At 44.4% G+C, this 27,562-nt stretch overlaps 1 protein-coding gene across 6 annotated transcripts in view; it reads right to left on the reverse strand.

The window, feature by feature from the left end:
• LOC147010706 (dystrophin-like) overlaps window positions 1-27,562 on the reverse strand; it is a 1,018,488-nt gene that overhangs the window by 605,108 nt on the left and 385,818 nt on the right. For all 6 annotated transcript variants that reach the window (XM_085859617.1, XM_085859614.1, XM_085859615.1 and 3 more), the window contains 6 exons: window positions 26,335-26,505; window positions 13,226-13,408; window positions 7,812-7,946; window positions 5,952-6,101; window positions 5,600-5,761; window positions 5,301-5,399 (listed from right to left, as the gene is read on the reverse strand). In XM_085859617.1, the coding sequence (XP_085715743.1) occupies window positions 5,301-5,399; window positions 5,600-5,761; window positions 5,952-6,101; window positions 7,812-7,946; window positions 13,226-13,408; window positions 26,335-26,505 (900 nt within the window). The remainder of the gene's footprint in view (window positions 1-5,300; window positions 5,400-5,599; window positions 5,762-5,951; window positions 6,102-7,811; window positions 7,947-13,225; window positions 13,409-26,334; window positions 26,506-27,562) is intronic.

Raw genomic sequence — 27,562 nt, forward strand, 5'->3', positions numbered from 1 at the left:
TGGAAGTACCAAGGACCTGAAGACTCGGACTTTCGTCCTCCCTTTGCACAGGTACCGGCAGCGCCACACCCCATGATCCAGTGAATCCATGACTCCCCAGGCCCGACCCAGACGTCTATTGACCTCCGGCTCACAACCTGCGGAGACATGAATATCACTGCCAAGGTAAGTGAATCTATCCACGACCTCAACATCCTCACCACAAACAGACACAGACAGGACAGCAGCATCCAAGATGTCACCGAAAGCCTGGATCTTTGTTTTGACCCAAGAAATCCGTAATCCCAACGGCTCCGACTCCTCATTCAGCACCTCGAGGGCCCCCAAGAGGATGTCTAAAGTCTCCGCAAAGATGACTGCATCATCTGCAAAATCAAGGTCCGAGATCTTGACATTGCCAAACGATGCACCGCAACTTGATCTCTCCGACATCCTCCCAAAAATCCAGTCCATACAAGTGCTGAAAAGTGTGGGGGCAAGTACACATCCCTGACGAACTCCAGTAACAACTGGAAATAAGTCAGAGGCGGTACCACCACACTTCACAGCACTCTCAGTACCAGAGTAGAGTTCAGACATCAGATCGATCAGTTTCGGTGGCACCCCACGAAGACCAAGAATCCTCCAGAGGACATCCCGATTCACTGAATCGAACGCTTTACAGAGATCAACATAGGCTGCAAGCAGCCCCTGCCGAAACTCTCGTCTGCGTTCAGTGAGGACACGAAGTGCAAGGACACGGTCAATCGTTGACCTCTTTGGTGTAAAGCCTGACTGCTCTGGACGCTGGTGCTCAAGCAGATGGTGGCGAACCCTATCAAGAATTATCCGAGCAAAGACCTTGCCCGGCACTGAGAGCAGCGTCACCCCTCGGTAGTTGTTGCAGTCTTGGCGATCACCCTTCCCTTTCCAGAGAGGGACAACAAGGCCCCTCTTCCAGTCAGTTGGGATGATGCCTGTGTTCCAGGCAGAGCACAAAACTGCATGCAACGACGCGAGTGCAGCATTTCCACCAGCCTTGAGAAGTTCAGCATGGATGCCACAGATCCCTGGAGCTTTGCCCCGTTTCAACTGGTTCACCGCAGCCCGTGTTTCCACAAGCGATGGTGGACCACAGTTGATTCGAGGGTCAGCAACAGGGATTGTAACACCCTTGACGTCCAACTCGACAGCTGGGGGATCAGCCTGGTACAACCGCTCAAAGTAACCGGCCCAGCGGGCCTTCACTTCAGACTCCTCTGTCAAGAGCCTACCACTCTCTGCTCGAACTGCAGTGCTCCGAGGGATGGGCTTGGATGAACGTAATGCGCGAATTCCCCTGTAAGCGGGACGAGAATCACCTGTCCACAGGTGATGCTCTACCCCTCACAGATTCCTCGCACATAGGCCTCCTTGTCCACCCTCAGTGCACGTACAGTTTTACGCCTCAGCTCCCTGAACAGCTCAGCTCTGCCATTCAGCCTGGCCCTGCGACTCTGGTCAATGGTATCCAGTGTCCCTTGAGAGACAAAATTCTTCTTTGCCCTGCGGTGAACTCCAAGGCATCCACCGGCAACATCAAGGACGGTGGTCTTGAAGGTGCTCCACAACTCTTCAGGACCCCCCAAAGCACCCAGACCCCCAAGTGTCCACTCAGCCTGTTCGCAAACTCCTCAGCTACTCTCTCATCCCTGAGCTTGGCAACATCCAGCCTAGGCTGGGATGGTACCATTCTCCAGGATTTAAGGTGCAGCTTTAGAGTTGCTACAACAAGCCTGTGGTCAGTATTGAGGAACTGAGCACTCCGGTAGACCCTGCAGTTCTGGATCATCCTCCAACGACCGTCAATGAGGACATGGTCAATCTCCTTTGCCACACCGCCAGCGTTGGAATACCAAGTCCAGCGATGAGCTTGCGGGCGCTGAAACCATGAACCAGCCACCCTAAGTCCATGACTTCTTGCAAAGTCAAGGAACTTAGTGCTATTCTGGTTCATAGTTCCTGACCCATGGGGACCAACACACACCTCATAACCATCCCTATCAGTTCCAGTCGATGCATTGAAATCCCCCAAGACTAGAAGTGTATCTCGTCTGGGGCACTGATCAACCACAGACTCGAGTGTGGCGTAGAATGCATCCTTCACGGTAAGATCACTCGCCTCAGTCGGAGCATAAATAGAGACCAGGGAAATGACACCTAAGGAGTGACGAATCCTTAATCTCATAATACGCTCGTTGACCGGTGTTACCTCAATTATCATTGGGGTCAGCTTATTGGACACAGCTACAGCAACTCCTTGGGTATGGTAACCATCAGAGCGACCAGACCAATAGTAGGTGTAACCACCCACCATTATCTCGCCGCAATCCGGTCTCCGAACCTCAGAGAGAGCTGCAATCCCAATGTCCAAACGCTTGAGCTCAGATGATAACAGAGACAGGTGATCATCCTCTCTTAGGGATAGGACATTCCAGGCACCCACCCGAAGGGACCGCCTCAGGTTAACCCAAGGAGACCGCCGTCTGGTGGACGACACCTCAGCACCACTCTGACACACTCTCCCGCAATCTGACCCAGGGATGTTACCCCGTGGTTTCCCTCCTATCAAAGATTGGGGGTCCCGAAGGCTTTGCCCCAATCCCATCATCCGGTGAGCTGCCCTGCGAAGGGAAGCTGCACAGGAGGTACTCCCACGGAGTGGGTTTTCAGATTTTTTTGCGTTTTTACGTTTTGCGGAATGAAGCGTTTTACGGTGGCTGGAGTGCAAATCCTGCCACCAACCTCCTAATAAGAAGTAACCCAACTGCAGGAGGACGTCCGCAGACACAGTTGGGCACTAGATATGGATGGCCGTTGGCTCACAAGGAGCTCCTCCGCCCTTTGACAGGTTTTGTTTTTAATCCTGCTGGGTGTCCATATCCAAACACCCTCCTCACCAGAAAACCTGGTGGGGGAGACGGTTTAGTCGCCGACAACCCGACCATGGAACAGGTTAGTACAGGTTTACATGGTACCTGTAGCAGGTCACAGATCGAACCTGACCTGACAAAAATGACCTGACCTGACCTGATAAGCCCATCACCCTAACCATTAAGCCAATAACAGGCATGGTGGTTCCTTGCTGTGGTGAAAATAAATGCTTCAGTACCGGGAAGGGCTCCGTTAAATGGTGTATGGATAAGGAGACTGCCTGGCCCATGAGTCATGGTTCCTTGCTGTGGTGAAAATGGATGCTTCAGTACTGTGGAGGGCTCCATTGGGCAGAGTAAGGGTAAGGAGACTGCTTGGTCCATGAGTCTTGGTTACTTGCTGGGGTGAAGATGGATGCTTCAGTACTGGGGAGGGCTCCATTGGGCAGAGTAAGGGTAAGGAGACTGCTTGGTCCATGAGTCTTGGTTACTTGCTGGGGTGAAGATGGATGCTTCAGGACTGGGGAGGGCTCCATTGGGCAGAGTAAGGGTAAGGAGATTGCTTGGTCCATGAGTCTTGGTTACTTGCTGGGATGACGATGGATGCTTCAGGTCCAGAGAAGGCTCCGTTAAATGGAGCAAGGATAAGGAGACTGCTTGGTCCATGAGTCTTGGTTACTTGCTGGGGTGACGATGGATACTTCAGGTCCAGAGAAGGCTCCGTTAAATGGAGCATGGGATAAGTAGAGGGCCTGGTCCATGGGTCTTGGTTATTTGCTGGGGTGAAGATGGAAGGCTCAGAGAAGGCTCCATTCAGTCATAGAGACTCGCGAGTGGAGATGACAACCAGTGGTGGCGGCGCATACACACTCACGCGCGCTCACACACATACATGAATCGTGATTTACACATACACATGCGCAATTGTGATTTATAAACATATTATGCATATTATATATACACGTGTTCAAACACATATTATACATGTTATATACATACATATTGATATTTGATCATACACATATTATACATGATATTTTTTACATATGATACATATTATATACACACATATTAATGTGACTAGACATGACATGTTATACATATCACACACCCACACACACACACACACACACACACACACACACACACACACACACACACACACACACACACACACACACACACACACACACACACACACACACACAAAGGTGGATACTTTGAGACCTTGGAGGGCTCCTTTCCACCTTCTGAAACCCACATAAAGATAAATTGCGTCAATGATGGTGAATATGAAAAGAAATTCAAACTATATCCCTCATGGATAGTTAGTTGATCACATGTATGAAGTTAACCAATGACACACACACACACACACACACACACACACACACACACACACACACACACACACACACACACACACACACACACACACACACACACACTAAACTGCTCAACTCATACTCCTGGTTGATATAAATGACCTCTCTGCATCTCTGGAGAATTAGAACTTGTTTTCCCATTATTTCATTCTATGCCACATCGTACCCTACTGCAATGATCGAAAGGCAACAAGGACATCTTATTCAACTGATCTAAAGAAGATCAAATTGGTCTGCACCTGAAAAAAATAAGGGGCAACGATGGCAACTGACAGCCTTAGTACATTACTCCAGAAACTAGAATGGCACTAAGAAGAGCACGCACTTTCGTCAGGCTGAACAGTTTATGTTTTGTCACCCACTGATAGGCTGGATCTGGATCCGGATCCAGATCTTTACCAAAATGCAATCACTCCGTCCTTGTCACACACCCAACCTGTCAACCAGATTTCGGCCAAATCCATTCACAACCTTTTAAGAGATCCTGCTCACAGTCAAACAAACAGACAGACAGGCAGACATGGGTGAAAACATAACCTCCGTCCACCTTCGGTGGCGGAGGTAATAAACTAAGCTAACCTTCCTACCTTTTAGTGACCTGCACAATCGCTTCAGTTCATCCACCTCACCATATGAAATGGCCTGTTATTAGTGGACATCATTTTGAAGTTGGTATCTAAAACCAGATGCCAACTGTGCATAACCTGTTAGGGTTTAATCCTCTTGTAGCAGTACTCACCTCTCGCAGCCCTATTCATCAGCTGACGCATTCTTTGGCGATCTTAATCAGACGAATTGGGCAATTAACATCTCGACTGCAAGGCTTTTGACTCATCAGTGTGCATCGTTTTTACATATCATTGCCATTCTATTGTTCATTCGTTTTTGTGTTAACTTTCTGGCATCTGCATTTCTTCCTTCCATGAGACTCATTTACTGTATATAAAAAAATTGTAAATTGTATTAAAATTGCAATGAATGAATCCTACTTCTGTTTTAAAAAGAGGACTCCTGGGTGACAAACCTCAATTGGTTTGATCTGTGCTGTGGCTTCGGGTGTTGGGTGAGCAGCCGTCAGTTGCTGTAGTGCCACCTCATGACCCAGAAGGTCTGTTTGCATCTCCTGCTTGGCGACACCGAAGAGGGGAGATCACAAACCCACAAGGGGGTAAACCAAACCACAGACACCTCAAAGTCACAAACATGGCTGCACCTTCAAGTCGTAGCTGTGATGGTTTCCCAGACTGGATATTATATGTCAAAAGTCCTTCTCAACCCTAACTATTCCTTGTGTTTACCCATACACAATACATTATGACAAACCTGTGTCTCCTTGGGTAACTGAGTCGCATCCTTGTGGACAGCCACATATCCAGTCAACTGTCGATCAAGTTCAGACAAGGCATCGGCCACACCACTCAGAGCCTCGTCCATCTCCCTCTTGCCTTTTTGTAGCCCAGATAGCCACTCTCCCCTCTTCTTGGTCTGAACAAGCAAAGTAATCAGCACACACCATGATATCTCAACGAGAATATGATTTGCTCTTCTAACAACTTTAGAGGACACTGTGGTCAACAATTGTGAGAAGGGAGAATGCAATATCCTCCGGTGTCAATAAGATCACCAAATAAAGGAAGGGGGAAAAGGTTATTACAGCAATTCTCAAAGTTCTCACCCTCTGTGTAAGTTCGTCCCGACGTGCTTTGAGAGCTTTCAGCTTCTCAGTGATTATATCATCCAGGATGCCTCCATCCACCAATGTCTGGGACAGCTCCTCAATGTGTGTCCAATTATCGCTGGGATATGCCAGCAGCGTGTCCAGTGTCTGTTCGCCACAGGGAATGAATGGGGTAGGTTCAGCCCAAAAGGGACACCAGAACAAGCGGTTGAACGAGCGCGAACAACGCCTTAGTCCATCCAAACACACATCTCCATCTGCTGGTGGTTATTTAAATCGAATTATCATCCATGTCATTTTACACTTTTCATTGCCAACGAAAAACAAACTTTATATTGTTTCGTAAGTTACAAACAGCATCAAGTGTCCAGAGGACAGTCGGAGATTTAAAATTGATTACACAGAAAGGCATACAAGGGCAGAAGAGAAGGAACAAACAAAAAAACAAATGGGAAGAAAAATAAGAGAGTCTAGAAAGTAACAGAAAGATGTTTGAACAAATTGGAGGAAAAGGGGGGAAGGTGTAAAGCAGCGTTAAAACACACCCAACAAGAGAATCTCAGGCAGTCCTGTTTGATTAGAAAAAAAAGCTTAATTATCAACCAGTCAAGGGCTTGTGTAGTTTACCTCATGGGGCTGGGGGAGGGGAGATGGGTATGAGGAAAAGAAAAATTGAGAGAAGGAAGAGAAGATAAGATAGGGAGAGTGAGAGGACAATACGTGACATAGAGATGGGATCAGAGGGTTGGGGGGGAGTGAAGGAAGGGAAGCAAAGGGCAGTGTACTTACAGAAAAAAAAGTTTATTTATACTATAAGAGAGGTGTGTGTGTGTGTGTGTGTGTGTGTGTGTGTGTGTGTGTGTGTGTGTGTGTGTGTGTGTGTGTGTGTGTGTGTGTGTGTGTGTGTGTGTGTGTTTTTCGATTTCTCTCAGAGTTGGCCAAACCGATCTTCGTCACGCTTTCAGCGGTTCATCAGTGAATGCCGGGAAGTATTTTCGGAAAAAAACAAAAACTTTGGGGGATTTTTTTTTCATAATTGCTTGATGGTGCCTAAGTGTTTGTAGCTATGTTTGGTTCTTGTGTATGGCAGCTTGGCTGCTGAGTAGCTATCATTTCTTGGAAGCATAGCTGCACTGCTGATGCTGTGCCCCTCTATCAGTGCACTGCTACTCATTTCACTGATCTCAGAAGGATGACAGGCTGAGTCAACCCCACCTTGTGTTAATTCAGCAGCAAACAGGGCTTGAACTCAGGACCCAAGGGTTCATAAGCCAGCCACCCGAGCTGCTTTGCCAACACCAGGCTTGTAGCTATGTGAAAGGTAATATTAAATGATCCCCGACCCCATTCTTTTGTTGCGGTGTTTTAGGCCCACACAAAAAGAAACTTGGAAAAAACAAATTTTGATTTCTTCAAAATGCCAACAGGATAAGAACAGCACCGGGCAACGCAGAGTACCCCTGCTCTGACAAAATAAATCCACAAGTGGAGATTTTGATATTCAGAGCAGGAATCAAAATTTGAAGAGATGTTGCAAAACTTGTTAATATGCAATGTTATACAAAATAAATATAAAATAATATAACACCAGGTGATTTATTCTGTTGTTGCTCCAGGGTTTGAGGACAATTATCTGGCTGCCAAATATAGACCATCTCATAAACCGTGTACAATTAATAACAAGGCTTGCACTAATCAGAAAATTGCATATATGACTGCAAGGGTACAAAGTGAAACACAAAGAGAATGAATTGTTGTAGAAAATAAATAAATAAATAAATAAATGGGAGTTAACATAACAGAAGCATATAATGATGTCGTTTCAATAAGTTTACAGGTCGGTTGCACAACACGTACAAAGACGGAAGTCGCAGCCTGTTCTGGTTTGCCATCAGTGCCGTCTGCTTTCTGTATGGCCTCCTCAAGTTCATCGAGCCACTTGCTTTCAGAGTCCAAGTGCTGAAGCAGTTGCTGCCAACAAGACCACACCTCCTGGGCCAGACAAAAGTAGAACCCAGATATCAGCCAGGGTGGGGAAAAGCAGGGCAGCTTGAGGAAGACAAGGGGCTGTACACAAAATACATCACTCATTTTTTGGCAGATTTTTGACACCATCCCTCCCCCCCCCCCTCCCTTGTGATGCTTAGTGGCGCTTTGCTTGACTCAAACCTGAGAAAATACGTAACTCTATGAATGAGAGCAATGTCGCCCTTTCAAAATTTTGATCACCTTCTATTCTGCAATTTTTTTTTTTTTAAATCAGTGGTATACGACTGCTCTGTTCGTGAGATCATGTTGTCCTTCAAACAAATGAAAATTCGACAAACTACCGGTTGAATTTCCTGGTTTCTCCTTTTCGGAAATCCCCCTCGTAGCTTTAAATGAATGATTTGAACAGCACCTCTGCCATTTTTGGATGATTTCAACCAAAAACAAGGCCACTTCAAATTGACATATCCTGTCAAAGTGAAGGGGAATCCAAGATAGCTTCACTTATAAGATGAAGGTGGTGTCATGTGACTGGATCTGACACCCTCTTCCCCTTCCCTCCCCCACCCCTACCCCATTACACAACATGATGCTCCAGGAAACACCCGCACCCCCCAAATCATCAAGTATTTTGTTTAAGGTCCCAAAAACAAAAACAGACCCTTATTACCCTCCAACTTCCACTGGGCCCTCAGATCTGTAGCGCCAAGTGTTTTATTCAACGTTTCTCTTGATGTGTCTGCAGTAAACAACCGTAAACTTACATCAACAAACGGGGATAACCACCTGCATGGGACATCCTAATTACTTTCTGCTTGATCGAAACAAAGTGCGGCTCTGCGCTAGGCCAATAATCAGAAATGAAGTTGATGAGAGCACAAGGCATAGATAATTATTGGAAGGTGAAATAATGGGTGGAAAGCTTTACATTAGCACAGTAATCCAGACCTGATTAAATAATCTGGAGAACTGGAAATTGGAAACATGTGGTAATAAATCCAATTTCACAGTCAAATGGGGTATAAATAATGAAGGTACTTTATTTTTTATATTTTTAGAATCAGTTTGGATGCAAACTAGAGTAGCGCACAAAGGTGAGCAAAATCATTTTCCATCATTAATTTCATGCTGAAATAATAACTAATGCTGCAGTATGCGATAATATAACTTTGTAAATGTATGCGCTAACATGGGTTTGTAAAGATTTCTTTCTTTCTTTCTTTCATTGATGGCCATATTTGCACCTTATGGTGTCGGCTGGTAAAGTAATTGGTCAAACTCTTTCACGAATTGGCTGGCCAGGCCTGACATTTGACTAAGTAGGTTAGAGCCAGGAATTTGTAATTTGTTCAAGGTGCCGGCAATAGCTCATCGACTCTTCATGAAGGACCTTTAAGTCAACCATGATCTTTAACGCCAACCTTTAACATCAACCAACTCACTAGTGCTCTATTTACATCTTGATGCCCAACTAATGCTCTCAATGATCCGAAACATCAACCAACGACTTTTGGCAAATGGGACACCCAGCTTAATGCCCATCCAAGGAACGGCACACGCATTGCTATCTCATCCTGCATACAAAGCACCAGCATTGCAATTTATCGTTGGGTCAGAATTCAACCCCAGGATAGACAGCTAAGAAGAGAGTGTGCTACCCCGAGGCTATCCCGTTGGCTAGTGAGCCAGCTTATTAAAAAAAATCACATAAAGAAGTTAAGCAAGTTTGCACATTTGCTCAATATAATCATCAGCCTTTGGCCGGTAATAAACTCATGGCTTCACAGATTGGCCAGAAATAAATGAGGTAATAATTATATTATTTAATGAAGAACGATAGCCTCAAGCATGCATAAAGAATCTGTTGGGAATACAAAAATAAAATTTCACAATTCATACAATTGGGCAACTTTTGAATATATTAAGAGAGAGTGCAGTTTCATCATTTCATTGTCAACTTGCAAATCTCAGACAATCATGCTGCTTAAGAGACGGGTCATTCAATCATCTAAACATGCATTGTTCCATAAAATCAACAGGATATGCAAGAACACGTAAAAAAATGTTCAATCGTGCATAAAAAAGTGGCAGCCCATGAAAGTATTCAGACATCAAAAAGCAGTATTGTTATTTGGAGAACGCATTTTCATAAAAGGCAAACCCATGATTGAGAATACATTTGCCAAAAAGGAAGGAGCATTACTGAGCCTTCCTCTTTTTAAAAACAAAATTTTGCTCATTCGTCGTGCCCTTGCTTTGTCCACACTGGTTTATGGAATGGTTGTGAAAGCATAATCTGAGGTTCCAAGTCATAAACATTCCTCTCACGGAAAGAAATAAAAATAAAAACTGCACTATCAAAAAAAATTTCCGAGTGTTTGAAAATATTTCGCAGCTCGAGATTTTTCAAATGATAGTTTTGCCGAAGACCCGTCGCAAAAATGATTCCTCCTTCAGAATCTAGAGCAATGTTTCTCAACTGGGGTTCCGCAATAGGTCGCTAGGGGTTCCGCGAGAAACAGTAATAAATAGGCTAATGTATTTTTGAGTAGTTTTTGTTTGATTTAATATTCGTAATTTTACTATACACGTACGGCATATTGTTGGAAACTCCTTGGTTATTATAATAGAGGCTTCAACCTCTTCTATTATTTACAATTATAACAACCATAGGGAATGTATTTAACGATGTCTATATGGCGCCAGTGTGAAACTGCCCTCACTGGTTAGTGGACGTCCTGTACGCGGCGGATTCATGTCATGGAATCAATTTTTTTTGTGAATTAAAACCTCGGTGTGAGGTCTTATAAACGAGCAGTATGTTTTTTTTTCATTGCCAATAAATTTGACAAAAAGGGGGTCATTTTTTTCCTTAAACCAGGTATCCGAAAAAAATATTATATTTACCATGTGAACTACGATAAAAATATAAAAGAGCTAGATATTAATAATGGTTCATAATAATTTTTATGCAGGGGTTCCCTGAGACATGAAAACTATTTCAAGGGTTCCACAAGGGTAAAAAGGTTGAGAAATGTTGATCTAGAGTTTCGATCGTTTACACATTGTGGGTGCGGTGTGTTCATGAGAGCAATTTAAGACAATGTGGTTGAATTAGGTAGCTGCTATTTTTTTCTCGCTTGACAAAAGGAAGTCTGAAATACACAAACTAATTTTATTCCGTACTTATGATTGAGAACAAGCCAATTTGCATATTATTCTCATCTCAGCTGCCGTTGATCCTGGCTGATTCTTCATTGGAGTGATGTGGTCTCTCACGATAATTTTCCCTCCGCAGACAAACAACAAATATTTCTGCCATGTATCAAATATTAATATTTTTTAACTGAATGAGTTGAATTGAACGGACCTCTGTGAGCTTGTACACGTTGCTGAGTTTGAGCCTGGGGAGTAATTGCTGAAATATATCTGTCCGGGTTCTTCCCGACATCTTTGTTCTTTGTTCCCTTCACACTTATTTCTAATTGTTTTTTTTCCCCCCAAATCTTTATTAATTATTTCATTTATTTATTTATTTTTCATCATTCTCTTTTCTTCATTCTCTTTTTCATCATTCTCTTTAATCATTCTAATTCTTGTTTTTTCTTCTTTTTCATCTCTATTACTCTCAATTCCTCTCTTTCATTATCTATCTCTCGAAGGGGAAGTGAATTCTTGCAGAAATTTTTCTGTAAGGCTCACTTGGCTGTGCCTGGATGGGTTTGAGGGTTGTGGAGTAGTGGCTGAAACCAGAATCCTATCCAGGTTCCTCCTGATGACTCCATCTTTGCTTTTTACATCTTCAAGTTCCTTCTTGGTCTTCCGTTTAATTGTACTGACGCTAAAGATCACCAGGGCGGGGCCATGCTTCGCACATCCACAACCTTTTAAAGGTTTCTTGCAATGTATCATGGTAAACATAATGGATGGACATGAGAAACGAACATGTGCATTCTCCGAATGATTTGCTCATGGACACGGGCATTACGTGACATCTACCTGTAAATCTTTCGAAACCAGAATTTCAAATAGTGTATAGTGACAATGATTTGAAGGATAAACATTCCGCATTTGGATGACATCCGTAGTTTTATGGGAATCTATATTGAAAGTGACGATAAGCAACGAAAATGCAAAGACATTTCAGTGACAGGCGAATTGCAGGGCTCAGAACGCAATTTTATCTGAGTGGCTTCATTTTATACAAGATCAAGGCTCGTGAAAACGTCAGAGGATAAAAAGGTAACAAACTGGCAGTGGGGCAGTTGGAAACAGACACAATAAGGAAAGGAATTAATAAAAAGCAGAGAGAGAGAGAAGAGGGGAGGAAACATAGAGAGACGAGTGTGATGTTGGGGTACTCCATTAAGCTACGAGGAAAGGTCTTGTAGGTCGTAGATGGCTGTGAATGATCAAGGAATGAGATTGAACAAACTGAGAATGCCCAGTCTATGGCTGGCTTTCGGGGCCAGTTTTGCAACATGATTGGCCCAGGAAAGGCCATGGCTGATGGTGAGGCCTAACCTTCAGGTGACAGAAACTTTTTCAGTGGCTGACCATGAAAATAGATAAGTGGGTTCGTTCAACGATCCTTCCAGGCCAACAGGGTAAGACTATGATATTTGTCAGAAAAGAAAAGCATGTTCCACTTATCAGACCAACATCTAATTAATTCCAGATCAGCCGAGAGTTGTTGAACTGATGCCTGACTGTCGGTGTGATGGGGATTATGTACAGGGTGGCCTGAAAGTCGCTTTACCCCTCCCCATTATGGGAGTGATGTTAATGGACTTCCAGGTATACAGGAACCAAAGGAGATGGGCAGGCTATAGAATGCAGAGAGGAGCAGCAAGAGCAGCATTTGAGAATATGGGAACTGGTGCCATCTGGTACTGATGCCAAAGCAGGGTCAAGGCTGGACATAATATTCTCAACTCTCTCAGGTGAGGACAAAAAGTCCAACAGACAGTGGATATGAGGGGCTAAAATGAGGACAAAGCGGTATGGGTTGGGAACATGAGATTTGGAGGCAAACACTGAGTTGAGACATTCTGCCTACTCTCAAGCAGAGTCTGCGGTGATGTCATAAGCAGCTTCGATAAAGCACCCCTCCATATTCATCAGCATCGCCTTTAAGACAAAAATAAACACTGGTCTGGTGTTGACATTGTGACTTTGCTCAGACTATCAAAGCCATTGCCTAATAAGAAAGAAAGAGTGACTATCACATGTACAACAATATCACCAATATCAGGTTTACACGATGTGATGGATAAATTTACCTGCACCATGCTGTGCTTTCCCTTCAGGCGACTGCACAGCCGCTGATAGTTCGCCATTACAGTGGCAAGTTCGGCCTTGAGCTTGTCACGGCCTGTTCCGGCTCCTGTGGCCACAACGGTACCAACTCCGTCCTTCAAAATCTTCACCTTTACCTCCTTCTGCTTCACTTCATCCATGGCATGCTGGGTAATGTGACCACAGGTGGGATTTGTGTGCATAAATTACAAATAACGATTCACCTTCTTCATCACTTTCTTATCATTTACTTTGTTAATAAACCCTCTTCCTTCCGGAATTCCTCTCTTTACATAGTGTAACAACATCAGATCAACAACTGCATTAGTTATGCCGCATGTACAGAAATATTTCACTTATTTTACATGTCAATATGCGACTTCAGATACGACTTAATCCACCCCAGATTGATCAGTGTGCATGTACAAAAAACCCCAGCAACAAAGTTCATCAGGATGGCCAAACATATACTGTGTGTGCCAGATAAGGATTGTAACATAAAATATCTCAAAAAACTTCTAAAAGAAGCTTTAAAGACTTGGAAATGAACCTGCAAGAAAAAGGTGTGTGTCTGCACAACGAAAGATTTGGAGAACATTCTGATCAACTCGTCCAATAAGTTCATATATTTTTTTTTTTTTTTTTTTTTTTGTATACCTTGGTCGAGGCTCGTATGAGAGCGAACACACAACTCACAGCAAGGAGACATGAGACAAGAGGGGCGGGAGTGGAAGGGACAAAACATTGGGGAACAGACACAGGTGAACTGTGGAAGGGAGAGGGATGGGGATGGGACGGGGAACATGGCGAGGGGAAGATGGACATTAAAGGGACTTTCAGGAAGGAAAGCAGGAGAATTGAAGGAAGTGGGCTTGGGTGGATTATCGGGGGTAGAAAAGATCGAGGATTTGGATGGGGGAAGATAAGAGGTGGTGGTGAACAGCTGTTTTGAAAGCCTGAAGGGAAGAATGGGAAGGAATAGAGTGAGGAAGTTTATTCCAAAAGGGGGACAAAAGTGGAATGAAAGAGTGAAGATGAGCAGTGATTCGTGATTTTGGTAGTTTTACCAGAAGGGGGTTGTTGGCGGACCTTGAGCGCCCTGTGGAAATGTGGTTGGGACAAATCGCAGAGAGAGCAGGGGGGGCAAGGCTGGAGAGGAGTCGGTAGAAGACAGAAAGACCACCGACCAACCTGCGGTGATTGAGTGAGAGGCCCAAAGACAGCTTCATTGCGGGAGATGCCAATGATCTTAAAAGCCCTGGTTTCGACAGCGTGAAGTCGAGAAAGGTGGGAGGCAGGAGCACCAGCCCAGAGGGGAGAGCAGTACTCCATCAGGCTACGGACAAAAGCTTTGTAAGTGGTCAGGAGCTCAAGAGGGCCGAGGAAGGACTTTGCACGACGGAGGATTCCCAGTCGGCGACTGGCTTTTGAGGCAAGGTTGGAAATGTGACTTTCCCAGGAAAGGTCATGGCAGATAGTGAGACCCAGAAGCTTGAAAGAAAAGACTTCTTCCAGAGGATTGTTGAGAAAGTGGATGGGGGGTTTTGTAAACGGTCCTTTCGAAGAGACATAGTGAGAGTGTGAGATTTGTCTGGATTGAAAGACATGTTCCACGTGTTGGACCAGTTTGTGATTTTATCCAGATCTGCAGTGAGCGAAGAAGCTGCTGCTTGCCGGTCTGAGGGATGACAGATGGTACGGCAGAGGGTGGAGTCATCGGCAAAGAGAAATAGAGGATTTTCCAGAGAGTCCGAGAGATCATTGATGAAAACCAGAAAAAGAACAGGGCCCAGAACGCTACCTTGAGGAACTCCAGCCTGCACAGGAAGAGGGGATGAAAGAACTCCATTTAGGGCCACACGTTGACTGCGACAGGAGAGGAAGTCTGCGAGCCATGAGTGGAGATGGCCTTGAATACCATGGGAAGAGAGTTTGGTGAGTAGGGCAGGGTGCCAGACTGTGTCAAAAGCACGTGATATGTCCAGGGATACGGCTCGGATTTCCTGTCTGGCATTGAGGACCTCCATCCATTGATGGGAGAGCAGTAGCAGCATATCTAGGGTAGAGTGACCTGGTCTGAAACCAAATTGATGATTGGAAATCAAGCCATTGGAGAAGAGGAAGGATTTCATGTCTGAAGCGATGATGGATTCCATAACCTTGCTGATGATTGGGAGAAGGCTGATTGGTCTATAGTTACAGGGATCTGTTTTTGCACCTTTTTATGCAGGGCAGTGATGTTAGCAGATTTCCAAGCAGATGGCAGATGACCTTGGGAAAATGAGAGGGTGAATAGAGCAGAGAGAGGGTGAGCAAGAGCAGAAGAGCAGGCTTTGAGGACACGTGGGCTGATGCCGTCTGGACCGGTTGCAGAATCTGACTCGAGGTTTGAAAGCAAGCTCTCCACCTTGTCAGGAGAAAAGGATACAGAGTCCAGGGACAGTTGGGTGCGACTGGGTAAAGTGGGTAGAGATAGTGATGGGTTTGGGACACAAGATTTAGCTGCAAACACCGAGTTTAGACATTCAGCTTTATCACGTGTGGAATCAGCAGTGCGGCCATTTGAGGTAAGGGAGGGGATGGAGGGGGAACATACACCAGAAACAGATTTGATTAAACGCCACCAGGATTTTGAGGAGGGAGAGAGGTTTGAGAGTTCAGACTTGAGATGAGAAAGATGAGAAATCTTGCAGCTCATACTGAAAAAAACCTCCAACGATGTGGGCCCGTGCAAGGCCTGTGGACCAGCACGTTCTACCCAACCTCTCCGATCATCCCCGTCAGTAAGTGGACTTTGTACCTTGCGGCATTACAACAAGGACAACAAGGAAATCCAACACAGGTGGAGGCCATTCAGCCCATCATGCCTGCGTGAACACCACACCAACCCAAGATCATTTTAATTAATGAAAGAAAAAAAATTGTATTTTGTTTTTGTTTTTGTAGTTTTTTTTGTTGTTGCTGCTGTAGTTTTTTGTTTTTGTTGTAAATTTTTTTATTACTTTATTTCTTTTTTTTTCTTCCCCTCAGAGAGGGGGCATGGGCTTGGTTAAAAACACACATCAACCACACAAGACCCCTTAACAAAACCCCCACCAACAGCACTCCGTACACAATCACCCATCAATACTCAAACTACCTAAAAGTTATCAACATCCGCATATCCCTCGATCTCCAAAACTTCCAGGCATCAATCTAATTCTAATTTAAACGTATGTACTTTTTCTGCTGCCACTACCTTCTCAGGGAGACCATTCCATGCATTAACTACTCTCTTGAGTGAAAGTCCCCTGCCTTACATCCATCTTAACTCTCCTCTTCTTTACTCTCAGGCTATGGCCCCTGGTTCTGTCACTTTCTACTCTGTTGAATAATTCATCTGCACTTATTTTATCTATAGCTTTCATTATCTTAAACATCTCCATCATACCTCCTCACAACCGCCTCCCTTTCTAGTGACTAAAGCCCTGTCTCCTTCAACCGCTCCTCAAAGATGAGTCTAGCTCAGGCCAGAATCAATCTAGTTGCCCTACTCTGAACCTTCTCTATGGCATCTATGTCCTTCCATAACTGTGGTGACTAAAACTGCACACAATATTCGAGATATGGCCCTCACTAAATTCCTGTACAATGTGAACACCACCTCTTTTGATGTATAATTGATCCCTCTCATGATACAGCCTAAAACCCCATTTGCTTTACCTATAGCTGCCTGGTCCTGTGCTACCTGCTAACCTCCCGTATCTATTACCACCCCCAGATCCTTCTCCTGTGTGACATGCTCCAAAATTACCCCTTACATCCTGTAACCTCTATTTTCATTGTTCTTTCGGATCCCCAACACCTTACACTTGCTCAGATTAAATTCCATCTGCCAATCTTTTGCCCAATCTATACAAGTATCAATACTTTCCTGCATCTGATCACGATCCCCTCTGTGATCCACCTCACCACCAAGCTTTGTGTCATCCGCAAATTTGGGAAGTTTACTCTTTACCCCATTATCCAAATCGTTGATGTAAATAATGAATAGTAATGGTCCGAGTACTGATCCCTGAGGGACCCCACTACTTACCTCCTCCCAGCAAGACATCCTCCCACTCACAGCCACTCTTTGCTTCCAACCACTAAGCCAGTTTGCAATCCAATTAACTACCTGACCAGCCACTCCGCAAACCCTCACTTTGGCTAACAACCTCCGACGTGGTACCTTATCAAATGCCTTCTTAAAGTCTAGATATACTATTGGCCACTGCCTTTCCCTCATCCACCCAATCAGAAGCTGCTTCATAGAACTCTAAAAGATTTGTTAAACAGGAACTACCTGTGGTACCCCATGATGACTACCTTTAATTAGTTTGTATTTGTTTAAATGGTTCCTCATCTGGTCTTTAATTAATGTCTCCAACACCTTCCCCACAACTGAAGTCAAACTAACAGGTCTGGAGTTTCCTAATTCTTCTCTGCATCCTTTCTTAAATAATGGTGTTACATTTGCTACTCTCCAATCCTCCAGTACCTGTCCTGACTCCAGTGAACTATTGAAAATATCCGTTAACATCTCGCTTACCTGCTCAGCCACCTCCCTCAATACTCTCGGTTGTATATTATCGGGACCCAGAACCTTATCTACTCTTAGATAATTAGCTGTTCCTTTACTTCCTCCACTCCAACCTGGATCCTCTGTAAAAGCTCTTCCTCACCACCTTGATAGATACTCTCAGCTATTAGCAATTCTCCTGACTGTTCTTGTGTAAAAGTTGAAGAAAAATACCTGTTTAATAAGCCTGTCATCTCACTTTCATCACTAACCACTCTCCCGGTGCTATTCCCCAATGGGCCCACACTGGTCTTAACCTGTTCTTTTCCCCTGATATACTTTAAGAAAGCCTTGTTATTATGTTTAATATGCTTAGCCATGTCCTTCTCGGACTCTCTTTTGGCTTGCCGAGTTATTTTCTTCAGTTGCCTCTGTTTACTTCGATAATGATATAAATCTAACTCCAGTCCTGTTATTTTAAACCTAATAAATGCCTTTTGCTTCTCCTTAATAGCATTCCTTATCTCACTACTCAACCACCCTGGTCTCTTTCTACTTCTAGTTTGACACCTCATTGGAATGTACTTACTCTGCACTCCACACATTTGGTCCTTGAAAGTTTCCCATTTCTCTGATGCTAATTGTCCTGTTGTTAGAGTCTCCCAATCTACATCACCCAACTCTCTCCTCATACCCTCAAAGTTTGCCTTCCTGAAATCTAATAGCCTTACCCTACTATTCTGAACTCTAACCCTCAACAGAATCATTGCACACACAATGTTATGGTCACTTGCTCCTAAATGTTCCCCAACCTCCACCTCCTGCACCATATTGGGATAGTCACTTAAAAGGATGTCGAACACTGCACTCCCCCTCGTGGGCTTATCTACAAACTGGGATAAAAAGCAATCTTGGAATAAAACTTGGAAATCCTCGTCTGCTCTGCCTTTTCCCTGTTCCTGGACCCAATCTATCCATTGCAAGTTAAAATCCCCCATAAACAATACTCTTCCCTTACCACATGCCTTTTTAAATTCTTCATGAACTCCACCTTCCTCCTCAACCTTCCCACCAAGAGCCCTATGAAAGCATCCTTCCAGTATGTTACTGTTTTTACAATCTCTAATCTCGACCCACACAGAATCCTCAACATTTATTCCTTCCTTAATGTCACCCCTTTCTCTTGATGCAATGCTGTCCTTTACCAAGATTGCTGCTCCTCCTCATATTCTCTCCTTCCGATCACACCGATACACCTTGTAGCCTTGTAATCCTGTCCTCCAGTTACTCTCCTCCTCAAACCACATCTCACTCACTGCAACTATATCGTACTCCTCACTATCTACTTTGGCTTCAATCTCTTCCATCTTATTATTTAAACTTCTGGCATTGGTATAGAATATATTTATCTTTTCCCTTCCTGAAATTATATTTTCCTGCCTGGCCATACTCGTCCCAAATACTTCATCCATTCCTTCCTTTATAGCTTCCCACCCTCCGCTGACCTAAAACAGCCTGAATTCCTTCCTCAATTCCCACTGCAAACCTTGCTGCTCCCTTTCTATTTAACATACAGCCATCATTCCCGAAACACTCCCTTGGTCCCCGAAACGATTCCCACTGCTTCCTAAATGTAAAACCTTCCTCCTGACACCATTCTTCCAGCCATTGGTTGACGTCTATTGCTCTGCACAAAATTTCTATATCGTTTCCTAATCTTGGGAGGATCCCAGAAAACATGACCTCACAACCCTTTGCTTTCAGCTGCTTACCCAATATCCTGTGTCTATTTTTCAAAACCTCTGAGTAAACTTTCCCGACATCATTCGCACCTCGGTGTACCACAACTAACTTCTTCCTGCCGTGACCCAATACAATATTGTTTACCCTTCCTTCAATGTCCCTAAAAGCCACTCCTGCAAAACTACACAGAATTCTGGGTCTTCAATTCTTCCTGCAGAATAAGAATCTACATATTAAACAAGCCGGGAGGCGGACATGGGTAGTCGCCGTTGCTAGGCAACGGAGGGGTCCATAGCAACGGTTCTTTCTCACACATAACTAGGACATACCATGAACCTACCATACCAGTTTCATGTATATCTGACCCATAGTCTCTGAGATATAACGAACTTCGTTTTTTTATTGTTTTCGACCAGGTTCATTCAAAGTCTATCTTCTCTGACAGTTTTCATAGGATCCGGCTGGAAATTTTTGACAATATGGCTGAATGTACTGCCCACAGTCGCTCGTGGCCTGATTTTTGATTTTCGAAAAAATAAATTTTTTATGATTTTTAAAAAATTTCAGTCCCATTGCTTTGGCCACCAAAGGGGCGTTGGCAACCAGTACCGACGCGGCACAACGAGGTCAGAAACTGGTCCTACCACCCAAATTTCATCAAAATCGAACAACTGCAAGGGAGTCAAAAACCCCCGACAAACACACACACGGACAGACCGACACCACGACCAACAAATAAGGGTAGATCATAGATTAAAAAAAAAAAAATTGTAATCGGAAAAAAAATTTCGAATTTTTTTTTTTCCGACTCGATCAACTACCCAATAATCTCATCACCCACAAAAACTGTCTCCCACTCCTCATGTCTACCAATTTCTATTGCTGCACCTCCACCACTGCCTGCACCCACTGCACCTCCACCACCACCCGCCCCCGTTGCACCTCCGCCCGCCCCCGTTGCACAGTCACCACCGCCCTCCCCCGTTGCACCCTTACCACCGTCCACCCCCGTTGCACCGTTGCACAGTCACCACCGCCCATCCCCGTTGCACCGTCACCACCACCCGCCCACATTGCACCATCACCACCGCCCGCACCCGTTGCACCATCACCACCGCGCGCCCCCACTGTACCATCACCACCGCCGCCCACCCGTGTTGCACCGTCACCACCGCCCGCCCCCATTGCACCATCACCACCACCCGCCCCCATTGCATCATCACCACCGCCCACCCCCGTTGCACAGTCACCACTACCAATGTCCTCAGCAACCTCACTCCACAACCGTTACCAACTATTATCTGCAAATTTCTCACATTCTGCTACTTCCTGCAAATTATCGATGTGCTCCTTCAACCCGGTAATAACCTTCCTCAAGTGGACGATTTCCTCACACTTCCTACAACAAAATAAGAACCCTCTGCTTCCCCCATTATTGATGTGGCCCACATTAAGCAACTGTAACATTTTACGTATTCCTCATCCTTTCTACTTCGCTCTCTATTTACAACCTTCTTCACCCCCCGTACTCCCAAGGCCCCAACTGACTTCATGCTAAACTTATCACGAGGCCTCGCCCTGCTTCTTTCAATAAACTAACTCAACTACCCGCTAAAACTGTTATGAACACAACACGAAAAAAAGATAAGTACAGTTCCATAGACGCTGACAAAAATCTCGATAACAAAATACACAAAACGCTTTAGGACTGGAAACAGCTTTCGAGGGCCTGGAAGGAGAGCTCGCCACCCAGTCGTCCTCATGCGCCGATTCAGGGAGTCTTGAAAATACACACTCGTAAACATGGTTACCTTTCCACATCGTCATGTCAGCCGTAACGGCAACAACGTAAGAATACATCGAGTCTCCTTTTGAGTCGTCGGTAAATTTTAAGGCATTGGCAACAACGCCCACTGTTTTGTGCATAGACATGTAAACCTCGGTAGTCATTTGGAAGGTTTCTTTGACTCGGGAGATTTTTTGTCACGGGATTCTAGGTCTTGCTCGCCATTGTCGTCGCCGGCGACAGTACCTTAGTCGTCAGAAGGAAACTCTTCCCCTTCGGTGCAAAAACAGTTGGAGGAAATTTCACAGTCAACACCACTACGCTAGAAGGCAATAAATTGAAGTAAGCAGTTGCGCCAAGGAATGAAGCCACGCGGTACCTTGGAACACGGTGCCATGGTCAGCCGAAGGTGGGAAATGGTTCTGGGAGGGTCCCGTGCCGGCGCAAAGCTCGCTGAGGGCGAGGCAGTAAAGCCACACCAGGTCCGCTCAACATGATAATATCTCGCGCACGGATAGGGTAGTTTATTTCAAATTAACACGCCCACTGGTTCAAAACCACACCCGCCAAATCGTATTTGTTGCAGTTGCAGCATTAATTCCCAAGGCAAATCTCCACCAAACTCATCAAACACGGCGACGGCTTGACCCCGATATCCATCGAACCATTGTCCGGGTGGTTTTACAAAGAACTAGCTTTCCATTCCTATGTAAATTTACCTCGTGTGAATACCGCAGGCTTCGTGATTTATTTAATGGACGTCTGCAATCAGAAAACTCATGCTGTCATTACCAACATTCAGGTAGATTTCCCAGAGGGAGACACCGTATCTGGTTTGGTTGCTTCTTAACACTGATGGGAAAGTCCTATCTGGGGCTTGTCCGTGCACAGGGTAAGTTTGAAATGATGATATTCATGATAAATCACATTTGGGAGGAACAAAGAAGGGGTTGGAGGTGTAAAGGCTACAAGTGCCATGAGAAATGTATATTTTTGGTTTGGTTTCAGGGCCACAAGATAAATTATATTTTTGCATTTATTGGTAAAAGGAGAAGAGAGTGTGTGTGTGTGTGTGTGTGTGTGTGTGTGTGTGTGTGTGTGTGTGTGTGTGTGTGTGTGTGTGTGTGTGTGTGTGTGTGTGTGTGTGTGTGTGTGTGTGTGTGTGTGTGTGTGTGTGTGAGTGTGTGTGTGTGTGTGTTATCCACTGTTGCTGCTCGCTTGTATCAACAGGAAATGTTACGAACTGCTAGTAACGGCAGGTTAAAAGTGCCCATCGAGCAGAACCAAGCCAGTGTAAACACACACAGCACATGCACAAAAGGCCTTGTATTGCTTAACATTCATATGTCATTTTGAAAGTCCCATATTGTTTGGCATGTTTCAAAAAAGGTATCTGCAAAATTTTTCTCTTGCAGATCCAATTCCATTAACCAACAAAATCATATGAAAACAACTTCTGAAAGGTTTCCTTTCTGATGCACATTTTTCACAGATAATGCAAACAAAAAGGATTCATGTTTCTGAGACATTTAAGAACACGTTACTAAAGACTAGCATGGATCGGCTCACTACGCTCGCCTCCCCACACGTTGTTACAGAGATTTACATCACAGATTTGCTGTGTTGTCATCATTTACACCAATCGTAATGCAAACATTTATTTTGTACAAATTTATTTTTAATTGTGATGAAAAAAATTAAAACACAAAAATTCCTTCAATTTTAAAATCAGACCAAGTAGCACATGTTCACCATGAGGTCAAACTCGGTCAATGTGCCAAGTTCGCTGGCAATTGGCCCAGTAGTTTTGGCGTGATTGGTGATAACACACCCCATTGTCTATACACTGCCTGGGTTAGAGAAGGATGGCAGCAAATGGGACTGATGGAGGTTGGCTTTGGGACTTATCTCTCTCTGGGATTATACAGTACAAAAACTGCAAGTTACCTCCACAGCTGACTTGTAATACCCTATGCCTTCACCACCAGGTGGCGCTGCATGATACATATTTACATAGATAATTTTTGTGGACCTTCCCTCCGGAATCCCTGTGACGACAGATGAAACCAAGAAGCCCATGTTCACCACCAGGTCGAACTTGGTCTGTGTGCCAAGTTTGGTGGCAATTGACCGAGTATTTTGGCGCGATTGGTGTTACACAGACAGAAAGTGACATTTATTTATGAGAATAACAAAAATAAGAAAATCAGAGAAGAGAAGCAGAAGATAATAATAAAGATAATTTATATACATTATGAGTTTTGTAAATGCAGCCCGTGTTGGGAAACTCGCTCAGGGTGCAAGTTTTGGGAGATAATCGGATGAAATCACCACGTCAACTAGCTACAGTCTCATATGACATCAGCTATCAACGTTGTTGCCAACTGGCTGAGCGTCCATGGTGGTCATAAAAAACAATTGTCATGCAAGTCGTCTCCTTGCAAGTAATGTAAACCTTTAATTCCTGCGGAAGATAGTACCAGAAAATTATGTGAGACATTCTGCAAGAGTTTCGGTTTAAGTGCCAAAGATATCTTGTTGTTTTATCGGTTTTATGGGCAAGGTCATCTGCCAGCGTGTGTCATGTCACATGGGTCCTGCACAGAACCTGGTGCAGGATTGACATTTTGATAGTGTCTGTGGGAACCTTGCACTCTTCTTTTCCTAAGTACTCCTCCTCTGCCTGATTGAGTCATTCCTGCATCTCTGTTGGGTTACATGATAATGTAAACGAGTAAACAACTGATACAGTGCAGCATTCTCTCGAGACAATAAAGATAACAAGTACAGAATGTAATCTATTTCATTTATTTGTATGTTTTAGGATGTTCTGGAGCTTTGACAATGTGATACATTTCTACGGTGGCCCAGCCACACCGTATTGATGTAACATTACTATTGCAGTTCATGTGAATTGCTCTCAGATCATTCCAGACTGATCGCATCAGGATATGTCTTACATGGTGTCAAATTAAATGATAACAGACAACAACTATATTGATGATAATTTTAAAAAATCGTTATTTTATTTTCCCACAAGCAAATACCACCCATCGCTTTGCTGATGGGAAAACTGAGAGGGGTGAGAAACAAAGAGGGGGGAGAGAGAGGGGTGGGGGAGAGACAGTGGGGAGAGTGAGGAGGTGGAGGGGGAAATAGAGAGGAAGAAGGGGTGAGGAGGGGTGGGAGAGCGAGGTGGGAGGGAGAGTGAGGAGGGGTTGGGGAAGGAAAGGCAGCGAGAGGTGAGAGGAAGGGAAGGCAGGTGTGTGGAGAAGCGCTAATTACAATTCATACTGTCTCATCAAAATGCTTCTGCATAGAATAACAGTGAAGATGGAAAAAAATAATGTCTGAAATCCATTTTCTACCAGCCATACGATACATACAACCCAGAGACAAATACCACCTGGACACGTCCGGAGCCAAGCCATCTGGAGACAAACACCACCCGGTCACGTCCAGAGAGAAACTCACGTCCAGACATAAACACCCCCCAGACACGTCCGGAAACAAACACCCATCTGGACATAAACACCGCCTGGATACTTTCGGAGACAAACACCGTCTCGATGCGTCTGTAGCCAAGCTGTTCAGAGACAAATAACGCCCGGACACGTCCAGAGACAAACTCCCATCCAGCCATAAACACCGCCCAGACACGTTCGGAGACAAACACCGCCTAGACGCGTCTGGAGCCAAGCAGTTCAGAGACAAACACCGCTCCGACTCGTCCGGAGGCAAACTCCCGTCCAGGCATAAACACCACTCGGACACATCAGGAGACAAACACCGCCCGGACGCGTCCGGAGACAAATCCCGTCTGGACATAAACACCACCTGGACGTGCCCAGAGCCAAGATGTCCGGAGACAAACACCGCTTGGACATGTCCAGAGACAAACACCACCCAGATGTTCCTGGAGACAAACACTGCTGCTCTCTGATCATTCCAGACTGATTTTATCAGGATATGTCTTACATGGTGTCAAAATAAATGATAACAGACAACAACTATATTGATGGTAATAAAAAATATCATTATTTTAGTATACCATACTGTTATAACTTTGATAAATTTCATGAGTTCAATTGAGTTCACATAGCAATTGAGAATTGAGTCAGTATGGCGTCACTGAGTCAGGTGTTGATGTTGCCAACCGGATGTGTGACCGCGGTGATCGTAAATAAATTGCCGTTTAATCTACTTACAGATATTCATTCAACCCTTGAATACTGGGTAATCCCAGAATCCCAGCCCAACACTGGGTAACTCAAGTTGACCACAACAAACAGTGCACAGGTGAGGCATTTCCAACAGAGGGTGGTAAAACAAATAATTGTATGATTCTTGAAAAAATATTTAACAAAGCATTAATTGATGCATCATGCAAGAGCATCATTTAATATGAGAGAATACCCAAGTGCTCAGATGATAAAATGCCCTCCAGAGGAGGCGGAGTGACGCGTGACTGCAATAATAGACCATGAGATGTCATCAATCTCTGGGTCTCACGGTCTTTGTGCAGACCAGTGTTGCCTCACCCTCTCTGAGAGGGCATTTGAGAACTGAGTACTCATGCCCCATGTGAGTCATTGAAGAAGACGATTCGAGCTGAAAACAGACTCTGCAAGCCTTCATCCATTTTTTGACAAAACCACAAGTTGATTGTGCTCGAGCATTTTCCGACCTACAGTTTTCGCAATTTTTGGGGATCATTGGGATTAAATATTGTGATTAATATGTTGTTCGAACAGATATGATAGTTCAGATTTTCACGAGAATTCCTGATAACACAGGATCTGACTAAAAACGTGACACCAATACCTTGGCCAGCAGGTATGCACAGTATTTTGTGGAGTATACTCCACTTCAAAGTGGGCTATCTTGTTTTTTGGATTTTTGTATTTGATTAGAGTAAACTTTTCTGGCCAGTTCCAGTCGAATCAGCTTCTGGAGTGTAACTGAGCCATCAAAGTCCAAACTACTTCTCAAGACAAAGGAATAAGCAAACTGGGACATCGTACCTTCAGCTCAGCCACGGCCTGGCTCAGGTCTGTAGGAACCTTGTACTCATGATCTTTTCCGAAATACTCCTCCTCTGCCTGATTGAGCCATTCCTGCATCTCCGTTAGGTCTTTCCACAACTCGCGTGATCTCTCCAGTGCTGCCACCAAAGCCGTATGCCTGCTGCGGATCTGCGCATCAAACATCAAACACAAACTTAAACTCTTCTTTCATTCACACCTAAAGTTACTTAAAATATACAAATATTCACATTAAAATGCCATGTCATCCATCTTTATAATGAGTTCCCTTGCAAGGAAGTTCAAAGCCCATTATAGGCACATTAAGCCTGTGCAATGGTTGTCAACCTATGGCTGTTTGTCTTTGCTATCTCCTTTTTAAACACTGAGTGTCAAGCAAGTAAGCTGCATGTACCATTTTAAAGTCTTTGGTGTAACTCATTTTGGGTCAGGTTTGAACAACAGATCTCTGAGACTCGTACTGGATGCTCTAAACATTATGCCTTCAGGTCTGACCTTTGCAAGAATTAAAATGGATAATCATACAAAAAAAATCCGAAATTCTTGTTATGTATGTGTGAGTGTAATGCAGTATGAGGTGTTCCATTTGATTATGTTTGTACCATATCCTGATATGCCTGGTGTTGGCTTAATGGTTCGGCTGGTGGGCTTGGGATCCCAGGATCCTGAGTTCAAATCCCACTTGGCTGTTGAATTAATACCAGGTGGGGTTGACGCTGCCTGTCATCCTTCTGAGGTTGGCAAAATGAGTGCCAGCTTGCCGGTATCCTGTGGTGGAGTGGTGACCCGTCCAGGATTGTGCTCAATAGCCAAGGAGACTGCTCATTATAAAGATGTATGACATGACCAATGCTCTGCAAAGAGTATGGTCCCAATGGATGGATATCCTGATGCTGTGTGGACTGTGCTTCCCTGCTGATGAAAGTCTGGTAGCTTGTACTTGTTGCTGTGTTTGAACCTGGGGAGTAACTGCTGAAATCTGTCTGTCCTGGTTCTTCCCAATATCTTTGTTCTATGTCTCTTTCACACTTCTACTTTTTCACAATTCTCTTTATTCATTCCAATTCTTGCTTTTTCTTTTCTTTTATCTCTTTTACTCTTTATTTCAATTTCGTTGTCTATCCCTCGAAGGAGAAGTGAATTATTGCAGAAATTTTTCTGGAAGGCTCACTTGGCTGTGCCTGGATGGGTTTGAGGGTAGTGGAGT

The sequence above is a fragment of the Eptatretus burgeri genome, chromosome 16 (genome assembly GCF_056783735.1).
Source record: "Eptatretus burgeri isolate ZD-2024b chromosome 16, Ebu_testis_v1, whole genome shotgun sequence".
NCBI lineage: Eukaryota > Metazoa > Chordata > Myxini > Myxiniformes > Myxinidae > Eptatretus > Eptatretus burgeri.